At 46.2% G+C, this 20,525-nt stretch overlaps 1 protein-coding gene across 1 annotated transcript in view; it reads right to left on the bottom strand.

Moving 5' to 3' along the window:
• The window catches only part of LOC115477383 (prostaglandin F synthase 1-like), an 87,510-nt gene that overhangs the window by 26,571 nt on the left and 40,414 nt on the right, over window positions 1–20,525 (bottom strand). The window contains exon 7 of the mRNA XM_030214224.1: window positions 8,768–8,880. Within this exon, the coding sequence (XP_030070084.1) occupies window positions 8,768–8,880 (113 nt within the window). The remainder of the gene's footprint in view (window positions 1–8,767; window positions 8,881–20,525) is intronic.

Below are 20,525 nucleotides of genomic sequence, written 5' to 3'. Positions count from 1 at the left end.
AGTTGTCCTCCGAAGAACCGTGGAGATTGGAGTGTTTTCCGACCCTCATCACGCAGGACGAAGGGGCGCTTCTGCATCCCAACCTCCGGTCCCTGGCTCTCACGGCCTGGATGTTGAGAGCGTAGACTTTGCCTCTTTGGGTCTGTCAGAGGGTGTCTCCCGCATCTTGCTTGCTTCCAGGAAAGATTCCACTAAGAGGAGTTACTTCTTTCTGTGGAGGAGGTTTGCCGTCTGGTGTGACAGCAAGGCCCTAGATCCTCGCTCTTGTCCTACACAGACCCTGCTTGAATACCTTCTGCACTTGTCTCAGTCTGGTCTCAAGACCAACTCTGTAAGGGTTCACCTTAGTGCAATCAGTGCATACCATTACCGTGTGGAAGGTAAGCCGATCTCAGGACAGCCTTTAGTTGTTCGCTTCATGAGAGGTTTGCTTTTGTCAAAGCCCCCTGTCAAGCCTCCTACAGTGTCATGGGATCTCAATGTCGTTCTCACCCAGCTGATGAAACCTCCTTTCGAGCCACTGAATTCCTGCCATCTGAAGTACTTGACCTGGAAGGTCATTTTCTTGGTGGCAGTTACTTCAGCTCGTAGAGTCAGTGAGCTTCAGGCCCTGGTAGCCCAGGCCCCTTACACCAAATTTCATCATAACAGAGTAGTCCTCCGCACTCACCCAAAGTTTCTGCCGAAGGTTGTGTCGGAGTTCCATCTGAACCAGTCAATTGTCTTGCCAACATTCTTTCCCCGTCCTCATTCCTGCCCTGCTGAGCGTCAGCTGCACACATTGGACTGCAAGAGAGCATTGGCCTTCTATCTGGAGCGGACACAGCCCAACAGACAGTCCGCCCAATTGTTTGTTTCTTTTGATCCCAATAGGAGGGGAGTGGCTGTGGGGAAACGCACCATATCCAATTGGCTAGCAGATTGCATTTCCTTCACTTACGCCCAGGCTGGGCTGGCTCTTGAGGGTCATGTCATGGCTCATAATGTTAGAGCCATGGCTGCGTCGGTAGCCCACTTGAAGTCAGCCACCATTGAAGAGATTTGCAAAGCTGCGACGTGGTCATCTGTCCACACATTCACATCTGATTACTGCCTGCAGCAGGATACCCGACGCGACAGTCGGTTCGGGCAGTCAGTTCTTCAGAACCTGTTTGGGCTTTAGGATCCAACTCCACCCCCCGAGGGCCCTGTTTGTTCTGTTCCAGGCTGCACTCTCAGTTAGTTGGTAAATTTTTTAGGTCAATCTCAGTTATGTCCTCGCCGTTGCGAGGCCCAATTGACCATGGTTGTTGTTTTGAGTGAGCCTGGGGGCTAGGGATACCCCATCAGTGAGAACAAGCAGCCTGCTTGTCCTCGGAGAAAGCGAATGCTACATACCTGTAGAAGGTATTCTCCGAGGACAGCAGGCTGATTGTTCTCACAAACCCGCCCGCCTCCCCTTTGGAGTTGTGTCTTCCCTTGCCTTTGTTTTTGCTACATATGGGACTGACGAACACGAGCCGGTTCGGGCGGGAAGACGGCCGCGCATGCGCGGTGCGCATGGGCGCGCGAGGACTAGCAAAGGCCTTTGCTAGTGAAGTTTCCGATTGGAGGGGGCTGCCGTGGACGTCACCCATCAGTGAGAACAATCAGCCTGCTGTCCTCGGAGAATACCTTCTACAGGTATGTAGCATTCGCTTTATATGTTGAGAACACCTTTTCTACCATTGGGTGAAAAAACAGAGTAGCCATTTATTTTAAAGTCATCTCTCAGTATTCAGATTGACCATCATCAGCATGATAGTGAGGATTGCTGGGTTATTCTACAAGTACAGATTGGAGTACTAAAATTAGTACTCTGTAATGTTTATACCACTAATATTGATTCACCCTCCTTTTTTGCAAAATTGGAAAATGTTCTGTAGCAGTTTAAAAGTGTCCTATTAATTGCTGGGGAGACTTTAATACTAAATCCCCTCTTGGATTAGAAATCAAACTTCTCTGAGTCACGTTCTAATAGTAGGATTGTCCTTCAAAGTATGATGCAGGAATTAGGGCTTAATGATATCTGGTGCCTGCATCACCCAACAGCTTTGGATTATACATTTTACTCTATACTACAACATACATACTCACAATTATTTTCTTGAGACAAATACTCTTGTCCTGCATATTGAGAGCTCAGGGATATTAGCAACAATGATTTCAGATCACTCTGATATATAGGAGCTTCTCCTGCTCTGTTAAACCCTTTTGAATATCAGGCCCATGGCATTTCCCTCTATAAATCAGGGCTCAGTAACATAGAAGTCAAGTTTTATATCTTCAAATAAGAGGCGTGAGCTATCTACATGGGTTATGGTTAAGACATATTCTTTTACCGCTAGCTCATGTTAGTTACTAATAACTGGGATTAACATTAAAATGATATCTCTGAATGTTATCCACATCAGTGGCATAGCCAGACCTGAGATTTTGGATGGGCCCAGAGCTAATATGGGTGGGCACGCACTGTCTATATAAGTATGAGCAGTGTCTCTTGGGATCCTACAAAATAATGCCTTAGAATTCACTTGATGATGGATTTCTAAGTAGTCTGCCCAAAAGCTGCCCTGCATCAGTATAACCACATACATACTTAATGGAAAAATTGATATTTTTAAATATAATTACATTATCCCACAATCGCTCCACTGCAAAAAGCTATACACAAACTTGTGCAAAAACATACTCATATCCTTACTAAACCATAACAGCACTAATTCCAAGGACAGGACGAGCTACAACCTTATGTTTAAAAAGGCAGAACTGTAATTACACTAGGCTCTAAAACACCAATACACTACCTCGTGAAAAAAAAAAGCAAAACAAAAAGGGCTGCAAATACTACACGCTATCAGAATACTGCACCTTGATCACACATGAACAACACATGACACAACGGACATGACACAAGGATCTAGAAATCAAAAAATATGAAGGCAAAATACTGAACTGGAAAGTTAACTCAAGAAGTCAGACTCAGCATGCAGCAATACCAGAAAAATTGAAACTTACTTGCAAAATATCACAGATGTACATTTCCAAAAGCTGACATATTCCAATTAATAAATTCTGAATAAAATACTTTTTTCTACCTTTGTTGTCTGATCTATTCGCTTTGATCCCAGTGTCTTCTGTTTTATGTAGTGTCTTCTTTCCATCTGATATTTTTTCTCTCACCATGTCCACCATCCTTTTGTGTCCTTATGTGTCCTGTCTACCATCTGTAGCCCTGTCCCTATCCTTCCTCAACTCAGCAGTTTCCCCTCCATCCATGTCCAGCATTTCTCCTCACTCCCCTCCATCCATGTGCATCTACTTCCTCTGTCTTCCATCTCCTCCATCCATGAGCATCTCCTTCCTTTGTCTTTCCTTCCCTCCATCCTTGTCCAACATTTTTCCTCTCTTCCCTGCCCTCCACTCCATCCACGTCCAGCATTTCTCCTCTCTTCCGTCCCCTCCATCCATGCGCATCGCCTCCCTGACTTCTCTCCCCTCCCTCCAGCAACTCTCCATTCTCCCCTGCCCTCTCCTCCATCCACCCATATCCAGCAAATGTCCTCTGTTCCCTGCCCCCTCCATTCATCCATCCATGTTCAGCAAGTCTCCTCTTTCCTTTCCCCTGCCCTCCCCTCCATCCATCCATGTCCAGCAACTCTCCATTCTCTCCTGCCCTCTCCTCCATCCACCCATATCCAGCAAATTTCCTCTCTCCCCTTTCCCCTCCATCCATGCATGCCCAGCATTTCTCCTCCTTCCCCTGCCCTCCGCCATGTCCAGTAACTCTCCATTCCCCTGCCTTCTCCTCCATCCAACTCCAGCAAATTTCCTCTCTCCCCTGTCCATCCTGTTTCTATCCATCCCCTTCCCCATTCTATCCAGCATCTCCCTCCCCCTTCACAGCATCTCCTATTTGTCTCAATAAAGCACGACAACGTGGATGCAGCTTGCAGCAGCTCACAGGTTTGCCTGCTTTAACTTGCCTGAACGGCGACGGCTGCGCGGGGAGTGGAATAGATAGGCTGCTGGTTCACTTCCACTCCACTCCCCAAGTCGCAGCGGCAAACGGGCGGCCCTAAAAGCAGCAAGCAACCAGGCTCGTCGACTCCATCCTTCCTTTGCTTCCTGCCCTCTCTGCGTGCGTCCCGCCTTCCTCTGATGTCATTTCCTTTCGAGCGGGCGGGACGCTCGCAGAGAGGGCAGGAAGCGAAGGAAGGATAGAGTCGACGAGCCTGGCTGCTTGCTGCTTTTAGGGCCGCCCGTTCGCCGCTGCGGGTAAGAAAAAAATAACATTAGAGCTGCGATTGGCTCGCAGACTAGGACTGGGTGGGCCTGAGCCAAGAATGGGTGGGCCTGGGCCCACCCAGGCCCACCCGTAGCTACGCCCCTGATCCACATTGATAACTTCCCCCTAAGTCTCTTACAATATCAGCTTTATTTACTATGGTACATATGTTAAGAAGTCTAATCTTTGGAATTTTCTTATCTGCCCTGTGACGACTGCAATCAATGTGCAAATCACTAGTTCTTGCGTTGGCCATCCCTTGAATGGTCTCCTACTGCATAGAACTGTGATAGATTCATTCAAACAATATTTTTCACCCCCAAATCCCATTGATACAAAAAAAAACCCAAAAACCTCAAAGAGCAGTAGACATGCCTAGTCACACATATTTGGTGTGTGACATACACATTCAAGCCCCTTCTCCAGCTCCCACTCCTAAGTGCTTCGATCTCACACGTTGGCCCCCTGCTCCCGTTCCCTTACTCCCACGGCCTGGCATCTCTCACTTTCTTCACCCCCTAGCCCATGGTCCTCAAAACCAGCTTGTCCTAGTAGCACTGCAGAGAGATGCAGCTTCCAGCTGGCGCAGGGCTTTTCTTCTGCCGTGTCCCATCTCCTCTGATTCTACTTCCAGTTTTTAGGGGTGCGGAAAGGCAGAGGAAAGACACTGGGCTTGCAAGAAGCAGAGTCTCTTCAGCATTACCCGCAAAAGCATGTTTGGAGGACTACAGGGACAGAGAAGATAAGAGATGTTGGGCTGCAGGAGTAGGGGAAGGAAAGGGAGAGAGAATGTTGGGGGAGGGAGGGAGGCTAGAAAGAGATGCTGGGATGGTGGAAAAAGGAGATAAATAGATGCCAGGACAGTGAAAGGGGAGGGGAGAAAGATGCCGTGATGGTATGGGGGAGGGGGGAGAGAAAGATGCCAGGATGGGGAGAGGGGAAGAAGAGGTTCCAGGAAAGAAGGGAAAGAAGGAACAGGGAGAGGTCCTGGACATGCAAGGGGGAAGAAAGAAGAGAGAGGAACACATACTGGACCCCATGGGAGGGAGGCAGGAAAAAGGGGAGAATTACTGGCTTGGGGATGGGGGAACAGGAGGTCATGTAGAAAGAGAGAGGATGCTGGCACCTGGGAGGGGGAGAGGAGATAGGGACAGAGAAGAGTTATATTAAACAGGACGAGAATAGGGGCAGAGAGAGGGGAGATGCTCAACATGGTGGGGGGATAGGACCAGGGACACAGGGGTAATGATGGGCAGGGTGGATAGGGACGCAGGGAAAAGATGGATGGTGGACATGGAGAGAAAAAGATCTGCTGATATAAAGCCTTTTCTAAAATATGTGCAACAGGGTATACATTATCCCCCAGATTCTATATAGCGTGCCTAAAGATCCGCACTGAAATCTGTGTGGATTCTATAACAATGAGTGCAACACAATTGGCTTAATAAGCTAATGAGTGCTGATAACAGCACTGAACAAAACAATGGGACTTATATACTGCATTTCTGGGGTTTTTCCAACTACATTCAAAGCAGTTTACATCTTATATACAGGTACTTATTTGTACCTGGGACAATGGAGGGTTACATGACTTGCCCAGAGTCAGCAGGAGCTGCAGTGGGAATTGAACCCAGTTCCCCAGGTTCAAAGTCTGCTGCACTAACCACTAGGCTACTCCACCATTATCAACAGTCCATGTAGAATCTCAAATAGTAGCAACATTCCATGTAGAATCTCAAATAGGGAAAGGGAAATGGGACTTGATATACTGCAGCCTTTCTGTGGTTTTTGCAACTGCATTCAAAGCGGTTTACATAGTATATACAGGTACTTATTTGTACCTGGGGCAATGGAGGGTTAGGTGACTTGCCCAGAGTCACAAGGAGCTGCGGTGGGAGTCAAACCCAGTTCCCCAGCATCAGAGTCTGCTGCACCAACCACTAGGCTACTCCTCCACTCCGCAATAATGAGCACTAATTGGCACTGATTAGAATTTAGGTGCACAACTCGCCAAGCATATTCTGTACCGATGTGCGATGAACTTCTAACGTGCACAGGCAAAAAGGGGCATGGTTATGGGCGGGGAAATGGGCATTTCGAGGGCATTCTGAAATTTACATGCCTACTTGTACTGGGGTTTATGCTATATTTTAGTTGGTGTAAATGGATGAGTGAAGTTTTAGAGGCTAAAATATCAACTAAGCATATTCTACAATCGGCAGCCAAATCTAGGCGCTGATTATAGAATATGCTTAGTCAGCACTGATTTCAGCGCCAATTTTTAGGCGCCATATATAGAATCTCTCCTCATGTGTCTGCACCTGTAGTGCTTGCAGCCATTTCACAAACATACACACTGAAAAAGTGAACAGAGAATGTAACAACTTAACATGTTTAAGTTATACATGCAATTGGTATTTCACAATTTACACATTAAGTAACACGTGTATGCCTACTATTATGCAAACCTAAATGTATACATGCCATTGCAATCATTTTTCATTTTAGAGAGGGAAATAAGTAATAGGGGGTTAATGGGAAGAAATCCCTTTTACCCTCTTGTAAAAGGCAGGCCCAGATGAGCAATTTTTACAGACCTACACGAACAAGGGAACAGCTATAAATACTGATGTTAAATGGAGAATATATGTGAATCAATTTTTTATTCTTTCCAAAAGTACAAAGACTAGGGGAACACTCAAGGAAGTTACATGGAAATACTTTTAAAACAAATAGGAGGAAATATTTTTTCACTGAACGAATAGTTAAGCTCTGGAAGTCTTTGCCAGAGGATGTAGTAACAGTAGTTAGTGTTAGGCGGGGAGAGTCTGATAGGTACGGGTGGAGAGAGGGATCTTGGGGTGATAGTATCTGAGGATTTGAAGGCGACGAAACAGTGTGACAAGGCGGTGGCCGTAGCTAGAAGGTTGTTAGGCTGTATAGAGAGAGGTGTGATCAGCAGAAGAAAGGGGGTGTTGATGCCCCTGTATAAGTCGTTGGTGAGGCCCCACCTGGAGTATTGTGTTCAGTTTTGGAGGCCGTATCTTGTTAAGGATATAAAAAGAATTGAAGCGGTGCAAAGAAAAGCTACGAGAATGGTATGGGATTTGCGTTACAAGACGTATGAGGAGAGACATGCTGAACTAAACATGTATACTCTGGAGGAAAGGAGAAACAGGGGTGATATGATACAGACGTTCAAATATTTGAAAGGTATTAATCTGCAAACGAACCTTTTCCGGAGATGGGAAGGTGGTAGAACGAGAGGACATGAAATGAGATTGAAGGGGGGCAGACTCAAGAAAAATGTCAGGAAGTATTTTTTCACGGAGAGAGTAGTGGATGCTTGGAATGCCCTCCCGCGGGAGGTGGTGGAAATGAAAACGGTAACGGAATTCAAACATGCGTGGGATAAGCATAAAGGAATCCTGTGCCGAAGGAATGGATCCTCAGGAGCTTAGTCAAGATCGGGAGGCAGGGCTGGTGGTTGGGAGGCGGGGATAGTGCTGGGCAGACTTATACGGTCTGTGCCAGAGCCGGTGGTGGGCAGCGGGACTGGTGGTTGGGAGGCAGGGATAGTGCTGGACAGACTTGTACGGTCTGTGCCAGAGCCAGTAGTTGGGAGGCAGGGCTGGTGGTAGGGAGGTGAGGATAGTGCTGGGCAGACTTATACGGTCTGTGCCAGAGCCAGTGGTTGGGAGGAGGGGCTGGTGGTTGGGAGGCGGGGATAGTGCTGGGAAGACTTACATGGTCTGTGCCCTGAAGAGCACAGGTACAAATCAAAGTAGGGTATACACAAAAAGCAGCAAATATGAGTTATCTTGTTGGACAGACTGGATGGACCGTGCAGGTCTTTTTCTGCCGTCATCTACTATGTTACTATGTTACTATCTGGGTTTAAAAAAGGTTTGGACAAGTTCCTGGAGGGAAAGTCCATAGTCTGCTTGCCCTGGGATTGGTAGCATGGAATGTTGCTACTATTTGGGATTCCGGAATCTTGCTACCTTAGGGGTTCCGGAATGTTGCTACTATTTGGGTTTCTGCCAGGTACTTGTGACCTGGGTTGGCCACTGTTGGAAACAGGATACTGGGCTTGATGGATCATTGGTCAGACCCAATATGGCTATTCTTAGTACTGCCCAAAACACAGCCCCTTGCAATTTATATGCAGTGCATATTCCCATGTGTTAACACCAGCTTTCTGAAATCAGGTTTTGCACAGGTACGAGATATAGACATGTAACCGCCAGCATGTACATGTGTAAATCACAAACAATGCTTCTAGAATAAGGACCTTAATATGGTGTGTTTTTAAATCCAACATTTGTTTTCTGTTTTTTGCTAGATAGAAGAGAGCTATTTTCAGGCAAGCCTATTTCTCAGCTAAGTGGTTTTAAAAAAAATTGATCTTTATATGACTCAAGCTGTAAAATCAACCACGGTTCCAGGCTAATTTCTTACCAGTCTGTATCTACATTTATTGATCCCAGTATACCATAAGCCACAAGAACGATATCATGCATGTTGCAGAATTCCAGTAGCTTCTTTTGATTCAGATATGGATGACACTCAACCTGCAGAATTCAAAATTAGAAATTTTAGGGTAGGAAACTGCATTGTATGCAAAACTTTCTTATGCCATAGTACTTGTCATAGCCAAAAAGGAGGTGCATTTTCAAAAGAATGTTCCAATCAGAATTGGGACGTCCTGCTCATAACATCCCAAAAAACTCCCATCCATCTCACAGCCATTTTCAAACAGGAAAAAAATATCAGGATTTCCTGTTTGAAAATATGTGAGGAGGTGGTTCTTGTGCTGAAAACGTCCAAAATGAACAGTCATTTTCCAAAATGGAATATTTAAAATGTCTGTTTGGCATCATTTGTACAAAAATGGCCACACAGATGTCTCTGCAGAGCAGAAAGGCAGCCTAGTATTCAGTTCAGTGAACTATAAACAATGGGACCCAGGCAAAACTCTCACCTTAATTCCTTTACATGTTATTGTGAGCCCTCCAGGAAACGATAAAAAACTACTGCACCTACAGAACAGAACTAGGACATTTCTCCAGAGCACTAACCATACCACATAATAATAATAATAATAATAATAATAATAATAATAATAATCTGATTCTAATATCATCTCAGCAGCATAGACCCTTTCCAGTACCAGGACATATTGGACTAGATTTTATAAATCATGCCTAAAAAATTGGCACCAAAAAATATGCTTAGGCATATTCTATAAACCGTGCCTAAATTTAGGTGCAGTTTATAAAATATGCCTAAATCTAGGGGTAGTTTATAGAATATGCCCAACACCTGTTTTCTGCGATGATATTTAGTCATGGCCATTTACGCCAATGAAAACCGTGTGTAAATGCTGATGCCTAAATTACGTGTGGAACGGGCATGTTCTATAATGGTGCACGTAAACTCTAGCAATGCCCATGATCCACCCACGCCCGCACACCCTTTTCAGATCCACATTTTAGAATTTATGAGCATCACTTTCAGTGTCATAGCCACAGGTGGGCCTGGCCCACCCACTTAGGGTTCAGGCCCACCCAACAGTAGCACACGTTTTGTGGTAGCTGGTGTGGACCCCCAGCTCCACCAGCTGAAGACCTCCCCCTGATGGTAATGAAAACGCTACTCTCCTTGATAATGGCACTTGTGCATGCTCAGTCTTCAGCGCATGCCTGCTGCAGACTGCCAAGGTGGAAAGAAGCGTTTTCCCGCCAGCCGAGATAATTTTTTTATTGGTGGTGGTGCGGGGGGAGGGGGGGAGAACACTTGGTGCCCACCCACTTCTTGCCTAGGCCCACCCAAAATCTGTTGTCTGGCTACGCCTCTGATCGCTTTATAGAATATGCTTAGACATTTGTGTCGTAAACTGTGCGGAAGAGGGTGCAGCCCACATTTTTCCATTCCTCCTGACTGTCATTAGAAAAGGTAAATAAGAACACGCAAGGCATGAGTCATAGAGCCAATGTATAGCATCCTACTCTGCAAATGCCAAGTTTATTTATTTATTTATTATTACATTTATATCCCACCTTTTCCCACTGATTGCAGGCTCAAAGTGGCTTACATAAATCTGTAGTAAGGCTACAGTGCAATAAAAAGCAATTATAAATTGAGAATAAGATAGGAAGTAACTATTAAACAGCAATAGTCAAGAGATAATAACAGATAATTGGTGTCCTTGGATCTTATTAATGGTAAGAGTTAATTCAAAGTAAGTTGAACCTGGGGAATAAGCCTTCATAAACAATACTGATTTCAATAATTTTCTGAAGTTTAGGTAGTTCTGGGTAGATTTTACTGATTTGGGTAGAGCATTCCACAGTTGAGTGCCTATGCAAATAAAGTTGGAGGTGTAAATTGACTTGTATTTAAGGCCATTATAGTCTGGGTAGTGCAAGTTCAGGTATGATTGTGAGGTACTGGATCTGTTTCTGGGTGGTAAGTTGGATCTGTACATGGGGTGGTGGTGGTAGTGGACCTTTTCCGCTATCTGATGCTTTCTGCACTTGCTGCAGCTGGTAATACAAGACTTCTTAGTCCTGGGGAGCAAGGGAAACAGCAGCAGCCTTGTCATGAAGGTACTGATCGATACATTTAAAAAAAATGAGATGTGGGTTTTCATTTAAATTGTGAAGGTTTGGCATGAGCTGCATCAGAAGCAGGAAGCAGCAGAAACATCTGTGCACCAGCTCATTCATAATGTAGGCAAGAGGTGGAATTCCACTTGTTGCGGGAGAGGTTAATGGAAGCCTTCTAAGATGCTAAAAACTACTTATGGTGTCAGCATTGTAGAAAATCACTATGTAGACATTTAAGTCAGCAAAATCCAATGTCAATGACACAACAATGAGCTGAAAGAACAACCTACTATTTGTATCTCTGCCCCTCAATATCAGGATCAATATTGCTCACTTCTAATGAATGGAGGAAAAGACCTCAAATGTCCTGGCTAGGCAGCAAGTATAAAATCTTAGTGCCAGCTCATAATGGACTCCAATCATATCATTGGTCAAAAAAGCTCCAAATTTCCATAAGTACATATAAGTACATAAGTATTGCCATACTGGGAGAGACCAAAGGTCCATCAAGCCCACCATCCTGTTTCCAACAGTGGCCAATCCAGGTCACAAATACCTGGCAAGATCCCAAAAAAGTACAAAACATTTTACGCTGCTTATCCCAGAAATAGTGAATTTTCCCCAAGTCCATTTAATAATGGTCTATGGACTTTTCCTTTAGGAAGCCGTCCAAACCTTTTTTAAACCTCACTAAGCTAACCACCTTTACCACATTCGCTGGCAAAAAATTCCAGAGTTTACTTACATGTTGAGTGAAGAAAGATTTTCTCTGATTCGTTTTAAATTTACTACTTTGTAGCTTCATTGAATGCCCCCTAGTCTTAGTATTTTTGGAAAGCGTAAACAGACGCTTCACGTCTACCCTTTCCACTCCACTCATTATTTATAGACCTCTATCATATCTCCCCTCAGCCGTCTTTTCTCCAATCTGAAGTGCCCCAGCCGCTTTAGCCTTTCCTCATAGGAAAGTCGTTCCATCCCCTTTATCATTTTTGTCACCCTTCTCTGCACCTCTTCTAATTCCACTATATCTTTTTTGAGATGCGGTGACCAGAATTGAACACAATATTTGAGGTGCGGTCGCACCATGGAGCGATACAAAGGCATTATAATGTCCTCATTTTTGTTTTCCATTCCTTTCCTAATAATACCTAACATTCTATTTGCTTTCATAGCCGCCGCAGCACACTGAGCAGAAGGTTTCAACTTATCATCAATGACGTGTACAATTGAATTGTAGAATATTGCCATCAAACACGAGAAATGCCCCCTTTTCTCTACAGTTACTACAGCAAGAATCAGAATCTCTAATACCCATCTTTAGTTTCACTGGGGTGTAATATACCACCTAAGAAACAGCTTTTCAACTATTTGTTCCACATTCACAATAATAAGATTACCTTCAAAAACTGAAAGTTCCCATCCAGTTCTGGGCCTGTATTTCAAGGTCTTGGCCTCTTCTCCAGGCTTTTCTAAATGCAGACATGCCAAGTCACATGTATTCAAGCCCCTTCTCCAGCTCATGCGCTTAAGGGGCTCAATCTCGCACATTGACATCCTATCCTTCCCTTCCTTTCCCTTCTGTGGGTCGGGCATCTCTCCCCACCGCCCCCTTGAGTACAGTACCCCCCACCCCGGCAATCCAGCACCTCTCCTTCCCTGCTGCGATCAATCCTGCCATACACTGCTGGCACCAATAGCAGGCTACTCCAACCAATCTGGGGTCCCCTCTTTAGCCGCATCCCACCGCTCTGAAGCAACTTCCTGTTTCCTCAAGGGCAGGACATGGTTAAAAAAAGGCCCCCGGATTGGCTGAAGAGCCCACCACCGCCGACAGTGCACGGAAAGATCAATTACGGCACGGAAAGAAAGGTACTGAGGCAGCCATGGCATAATTATATATATAAGAAATGATATTAAAAGCTTGAAGTTTGAATTCTAGCTTTTTACCTGGCAACTAAAGTGAAGGAATGTCATCTGGTTTAGGTTATTTACGTTTGCCGGGCTGGGTTAGAAAGGTCAGAGACAGGAATTTCTTTCACCCTGGTGAATGATGAAAGCTAGCTCAACAGCTGTATATTATTAGGCATGCTGAGTAGCCTTTGTAAGCTCTGGCATGAGCCAGATATATTGTAGTTTAAAATGCTTAGAAGAAAATACTATTTAGAGAGAGAGAGGCAATAGATTAGTATTTACAAGTTTTTGATATTTAGAATATGTCTTATAAGAAATACTGATTCTGTGTAGTTAAATGTAGAATACCTTTTTAAATCTAATGTTACTCTCTGCTGTATTTTCTAAGCAAAGACTGTAGTGAAGAGGCCAACATGTGGTTTGACTTAGCCATAGTTCTGGCTGGTTCAATGTATAAGCTGATAGGTGAAGAGGTCAGGACTAGTCAGCTCTCTTCTCCTTGATTAATTATAGGTAAAATGTAGAAATGGTCTTGAAAGTGATAACCTGATATGTATGCTATTAAGTAAGACTGACTTTTGACCTCTTTAATGAATGCCAGAGTTTAGTTAGCAGTTAGTACTAGGAATATGAGAAATCAATCATAATAACATGTAAGAGTTCTGGAGACCAAATGTCTGGTGTAAGGGGCCCCAGGTCACAGGTCAGTTTGAGAAATATCAAACCTATGTAACTGATATTTTTAAGGTAATGATTGGTTGAGGCAAGGTAATCAATCTATTCCTTAACCAATTGGAGAGTAAGGGGGCTAGGCTAGGCTAGGCTAGGCTAGATAGAACAGTATTTAAGTAGGAGAAGAAGCAGTTTACGTCAGAAGGAGCTCAGAAGAAAGAGAAGGACAGAAGGAACAGACAGAAGAGAAGAGAGCTGAAGAGGACAGACAAAAGCCATAACATCCAGAGAGCTGAGAGAGAGAGAAGAGAGCTAGAACTGATGTCCTGCTTTGTTTGCTGGCAAATAAAGAAGATTTTTCTCTCATACTGGTGTGTGCTGTCTGACTCCTGAAGCATCACAAATTCATGCATCCATTCCTGCAACAATTCTTGGTGGCAGCGGTGGGATGAATCCTGCATTAATCCCAGCACCCAACTGACTGGAGAACATTCGCCGGGTATGTATTCTGTATTCTGTATTGTAATTCTAGCTAGAAAATTGTAAATCAGCCCCTCAAACAAATTGAGGAAGGAGAGCCTGATCAACTCTCAGCGAAGGCCCTAGTACCTTCTAGTCGCGGGGACTAGAAGCGAAAACGCTTGAGCTTATCTGTATTTGAGAAATCTGAAATTGTTGGGTGGGATTTTCTGTATGGAATGTGTGATGCGTGAATGATTAACTGAGTGCGGACTTCTTATAGCTGCATTTCCAATTAACGCGAGTTCAATTGGTCAGCAACGGAAGGAAGCGATTGCTGTCTGTCTACCTAGTGTCTCGAGAGTGCAGACCCCTTACTGCACTTTCAAAAAAATTCCCTCCCTTTTTGTGTGTTGTAACTGTAAGCATTATGGGTGGGACATCATCTAGACAAATTGATACTCCCCTAGATTGTATGCTTAAGAACTTCAAAAAAGGATTTTTAATTAATGACTATGGACAGACTTTAAGCTCAAGTACTTTAAGAACCTTGTGTGAAGTTGAGTGGCCATCTATGGGAGTGGGGTGGCCCCCTAGTGGCAGCTTAGATATTGAAGTAATCCGGAAGGTCTACAGCATAGTTGTAGGAGAACCAGAATATTCTGAACAACTCCCTTATATAGATTCCTGGGACAGCCTTGTGACTGACCCTCCCTCGTGGTTGAAAACTTATATGGGATCCCCAGTAAAATTCATGTTAGGCCGTGTTCAAAGAAAGATTAGAAAATCTAAACTAGAAGAGGGAAAGAGCCCTAGGAAGCCTACCACCCAATCGGTGGCTTCCGCCCCTACCCTGTCTGAGAAACCCATACTCTCTGATGACCCCTCAGACCTTGAGCCACCACCTTATGGCCCATTGTTGGGGTTCCGTGCTACCCCCAGAGATCCACGCCGTCCAGCCCAAGCTTCTCCAGCACAGGCTTCTCCGGATAGTTCTTCCCCTCCTGTGCAAAACCTGCCACATCCTAGGTTGGACTTTTCACCCAGTCTCTACTCTTCTGTGCCACATCCTCTCCTGTTAACCTCTGAAGACCCGCTTTGGGTTCCACTCCCTGACTCCTCAACTCCCGACAGCCCAGCCTCTCCTTCTAATACCCCTACCCACTCATCAGGGGCCCGGCATCCCTTTCAATGGACTGACTCACCTGTGACCACCTCTCAGTCTATGAGTACCCCTCCCCATCCCTCAGGGGTTCAACACACCTCCACTGAATGGGTTAGACCTGCTGCAATCACCTTTGAGCATGATAGGAGGGTAGCTCCTAGCTCTACCTCAGGTTCCATTCCCACCTCCTCGAGAGTTCTGCCCCTCCGCCAGGTAACTACCACTCGACCGGATCCTAATAATCAGGGTCAGGTTATACAGGCACAGGCCTATCAGTATGTACCCTTCACAACCACCGATCTCCTGAATTGGAAGACGCATTACCCCTCTTATACTGAAAAGCCTCAGGCAGTGGTGGACCTAGTGGCTAGCATTATGGCCACCCATAACCCAACCTGGACTGATTGTCAACAACTTCTCCTGACCCTCTTCACAACTGAGGAGAGGCGGAAGATTTTGCAAAATGCTGAGGCCATCACGCGAGCACGTGCTCCCGAGAGGACACCGGACCTAGAGGGGTGGGTTAGAGCTCGGTTTCCTCGCGCAGCTCCAGATTGGGATCCAAATGATGGGCAGCACTATGAACTGTTGTCTGGCTATTGCCGGGACTTACTGGAAGGTATGAGGAAAGGCATAAAGAGGCCCATTAATCTGGCAAAGGTCTCTGAAATTCTCCAAGGGGCAACTGAATCCCCTGGGGCCTTTCTAGAGCGACTAATTGAAGCCTACAGAACATACACCCCATTTGACCCTGAAGCCCAAGAAAACCAGAGAATGGTGAATAGTGCATTGGTGGCCCAGAGTATGCCAGATATCCGGAAGAAGTTGCAGCGTCAGGAGGGATTCGCAGGGATGAATACCACCCAGCTAATTGAGATCGCAACCAAGGTTTTCATTAATAGAGATCAGGAGGTGCGCCGAGAGGCTGACCGGAAGATGCAGAAGAAGGCCGACCTTTTAGCGGCAGCCATTACTAATTCCACCCTTAACCGAGGTCGACCTCTAGCTAATGGGAAGCCAAAGTGGGATCCCGGACCACCAGCCAGGCCCCGAGATTCCTTCAATCAATCCCGGCCAAGGGGGGAGAATCCCAGACCAAGATTGGAGAGGGACCAGTGTGCCTACTGTAAGGAAAGAGGGCACTGGAAAGATGAATGCCCCCAGAGGTGCCAGGGACTGAGAAGGGGACCAGGAGATCGAGGAAGCCGAGGCCGAGTTCGAGAGGGAAGATATGAGCCTCCTGAATCTGACATCATCGGGATAGCCGAGATGGCAGAATGGGACGAATAGGACAGACCGGGTTCCTACAAACTGGGCTCCCAGGAACCTATGGTCAAGTTAACTATAGGGAGCCGCTCAATTCCATTCATGATTGATACAGGAGCTGAACATTCTGTTGTGACGGAGCGATTAGCGCCTGTGTCTGGAAAAACTGTCCGAGTGGTGGGTGCCACGGGGGTGCAGAACCGGAGGCCTTTCCTGACAACCCGTAGATGCCAATTAGGCTCACACATAGTCACTCATGAATTCCTGTATATGCCAGACTGTCCAATCCCTTTGTTAGGTCGAGACCTGCTGTCCAAGCTTAGGGCCCAAATTTCCTTTGATTCTGATGGCCAGACTTCAGTCTCCTTTCGGCCCCCGATATCCAGCCCTAAGGGTATATTGAGTTTCTGCTGCCCTCTTGAAGAAGAATGGCGGCTGCATCAGTCGCAGGGCCAAGTTGACCTACCCCTGGCAGATAGCTTTCAGGTCAGAGGGGTATGGGCAGAAGATAATCCCCCAGGGTTGGCCCGAAATATTCCTCCTGTCCATGTAGACTTACTTCCAAATGCCCGGCCAATCCATCTTCGCCAATACCCAATTCCCAGAAAGGCTCTGGAAGGGATTCAAGCACATTTGAATCGTCTGTTATCCCATGGAATTATTCGTCCTTGCCAGTCTCCATGGAATACGCCACTATTGCCAGTTCAGAAGCCAGGGACTGAGGACTACCGGCCAGTCCAAGACTTACGAGTGGTCAACAAATCCACTATCTCATTACACCCTGTAGTGCCTAATCCATATGTCCTGTTAGGATTGATACCTTCTGGAGCTACCCATTTCACGACACTAGACCTAAAAGATGCCTTCTTTTGTATTCGGGTGGCCCCAGCCAGTCAATTGCTTTTTGCCTTTCAATGGGAAAACCCAGTAACAGGAAGGAAGCTTCAGTATACATGGACCCGTCTGCCACAGGGGTTCAAGAATTCCCCCACCATTTTTGGGACTGCCCTAGGACAAGATCTTAAGACTTTTAAATCTGAGTCTTCCAGGCGAGTTTTACTCCAGTATGTAGATGACCTCCTGATTGCAGCAGTGACCCAGGAAGAGTGTTTTGAGGCTACTAGAGAATTGCTGGAGCTACTCTTGGATGCAGGCTATAAGGTCTCACGCTCAAAGGCCCAACTTTGTCAGTCAGAAGTGAAGTATCTGGGCTTTTGTATTTCCCAGGGAAGTCGGAGACTGGATGCTAGTAGGAAGCAAGCGGTAGCTGCAATTCCCCAACCCAAGTCCAGAAGAGAAGTTAGGGAATTTCTGGGAGCAGCCGGATTTTGCAGAATTTGGATTCCAAATTTTGCATTGATGGCGAAACCCCTTTACCAAGCCACAAAGGGGGGTGAAAAGGAACCATTTGAATGGGGACCTACTGCTCAACAATCCTTCATTGCCATAAAGAAAGCCCTACTCCAAGCCCCTGCGTTAGGCCTTCCTGATGTGGAGAAACCTTTCTCACTGTATGTCCATGAGCGACAGGGGGTTGCTCTGGGTGTGCTGACCCAGATGATGGGATCCTGGCAGAGGCCTGTTGCATACCTGTCTAAACAGCTGGATGGAGTGGCTAAAGGATGGCCAGCCTGCATGAGGGCCATTGCAGCAACAGCCTTACTGGTCCAGGAAGCTGATAAGTTGACCTTGGGGCAAGAACTGGTTGTTAAAGTCCCCCACGCAGTTCTTACCCTCATGGAGTATAAGGGCAATCACTGGTTTACAAATAACCGTATGGTTAAGTACCAAGCCAGCTTGTGTGAGAATCCACGGATACACCTGGAAACAGTGGCTACATTCAATCCTGCTACTCTTTTGCCAGCATCCGAGGGACCACCAGATCATGACTGTATCCAAACTATGGATGAAGTGTACTCCAGTCGACCAGATCTTAAAGATGTTCCTTGGAGGGACCCAGATGTAATTTATTTCACAGATGGAAGCAGTTATGTGGAGAACTCCAAGCGACTGGCAGGCTATGCTGTGGTGACAGAGGACAAGGTGATAGAAGCAAGGGCCCTGCCCCAAGGAACTTCAGCCCAGAAAGCAGAACTTGTGGCCCTCATACGAGCTCTGGAGTTAGCAGCAGGACTGGTAACCAACATTTATACTGATTCCAAGTATGCTTTTACAACTCTACATGCTCATGGAGCTTTGTATAAGGAAAAGGGACTCATAAATGCTGCAGGCCAACCTGTTAAGTATGGACCTGAAATACTTCAGCTGCTAGAGGCTGTGTGGGCCCCTAAGAAGGTAGCTGTCATTCATTGCAGGGGACACCAAAGGGTAGATACTCCAGTGGCCCGAGGGAACCGCCATGCTGATCGGGTGGCCAAGGAAGCTGCTCGAGGACCCCTAGCAAGTACTGTGACTCCCCTGTTCCAAATTCGATTGCAAGAATGGACGCCTATGTATACCCAAATGGAAGAGAAATGGGCTCAAGAGGAAGGTGCAGTAAGGAGACCTGATGGCTGGTTACATCTCCCTGATACCAGAGTTCTGGTGCCATGCCACCTAGCTTGGCCTGTAGTGTCTCAAGCTCATGACCTATCACACTTAGGGAAAACAGCACTAGCCCGTCTACTCAGTCGAGTAGTGGTGCTGGAAGGATTGGATAGTCTGGTTGCCACTGCCTCTGCCCGATGTACTCTCTGTGCCCAGAATAATGCTCGTCAGGGACCCCGTATTCCACCAGGAGTTCAGTCTAGAGGACTAACACCCTTTGAGTCTTTAGTTATAGACTTCACAGAAATGCCCAGGAGCGGTAGGCTCCGATACCTCTTGGTCATGGTCTGTACCTTTTCTGGGTGGGTGGAAGCATATCCTACAGTCACTGAGAAAGCCACAGAAGTAGCTCGAGCCCTCCTTAGGGATGTCATCCCCAGGTATGCCCCAGGTATGCCCCTTGCCATAGGTTCAGATAATGGTCCCGCCTTTGTTGAAGCTACACTTCAGGCCCTGTCCCGCGCATTGCGCATTACCTGGAAATTGCATTGTGCCTATCGTCCCCAGAGTTCAGGGCAGGTTGAGCGAGCAAACAGAACCTTGAAAAATAGCCTAGCAAAGATTTGTCAGGAAACCCAATTGAAATGGCCACAGGCATTGCCACTAGCCCTCTTCCGCCTCCGATGCACCCCAACTAAAGGAACAGCCCTCTCTCCCTTTGAAATTGTGTATGGGAAGCCCCCAGCCATTTTGCAGGGAATTAAGGGAGATATAGGGATTTTAGGGTCTGCCCAGGTGCAGGAGCAGGTAGCCCTCCTGGGTAAGATAATTTCTGAGCTTCAGTCTTATGTGAGAGAAATAAACCCTGTCCCCTTCCAGGCTCAGGTACATTCCTTCCTGCCAGGGGATAGAGTTTGGGTGAAAGATTGGAAGCTTCAGCCTCTGGGGCCCCGGTGGAAAGGACCTTTTACTGTTTTGCTTTCTACCCCTGCAGCTGTGAAGGTCGCAGGGATTACTCCATGGGTCCATTGGTCTCGAATTAAGTCTGCTGACCAGACTGAGCCCAGCACGGATCAGACGGAGCCTAGACAGTGGAGAGCAGAAAGTGATCCAGCGGAGCCATTGAAGTTGCGCCTGACCCGAACCAAAGAATCTACTAGCTGAAAAGAAGGGTCAACTGCATACTGCAGGAGCGGCTGAACTTCGGCTTCATACTGAGACTCTTTCTGTCCAGATTCTGGCTTTCCTGGAATTTGAAAGCTTGATCCTTGTCAGTTGAGGGTCTATCCCAACTGGTATAAGAACTCAAAGACTGAGAACACTATATGAGTGTAATCTGTGATTAGCACAGACTGTTGAAATATTATTGCTTAATTAGTTTGCTGTATTTGTTTTAGATTAGGAAGAGAGAAAATGTTAGTAGTTTGGATGCTTTTGTTGTTTTCTACTCCTTGCCTCCTTGTTCCTAATACCCCAACTCGCTCCAACCTTTGGTTACACTCTGTCCAGGAACTAATTAGCCAGGCAAAGATTACTTCCCCTTGTATTGTGTGTTCCCGATTTTCTCCTTATACTACAGATGTCCCAGCTGTACCTGTCCCTGTGCAGCTCCCAGCTCTTATACCTCCCTACTTTTCGAGTTCAG

This window comes from Microcaecilia unicolor, chromosome 9 (genome assembly GCF_901765095.1).
Source record: "Microcaecilia unicolor chromosome 9, aMicUni1.1, whole genome shotgun sequence".
NCBI classification, from domain to species: Eukaryota; Metazoa; Chordata; class Amphibia; order Gymnophiona; family Siphonopidae; genus Microcaecilia; species Microcaecilia unicolor.
The sequence above is the reverse complement of the archived record's forward strand: the minus strand, read 5'-3'. Positions and strand labels throughout refer to the sequence as shown.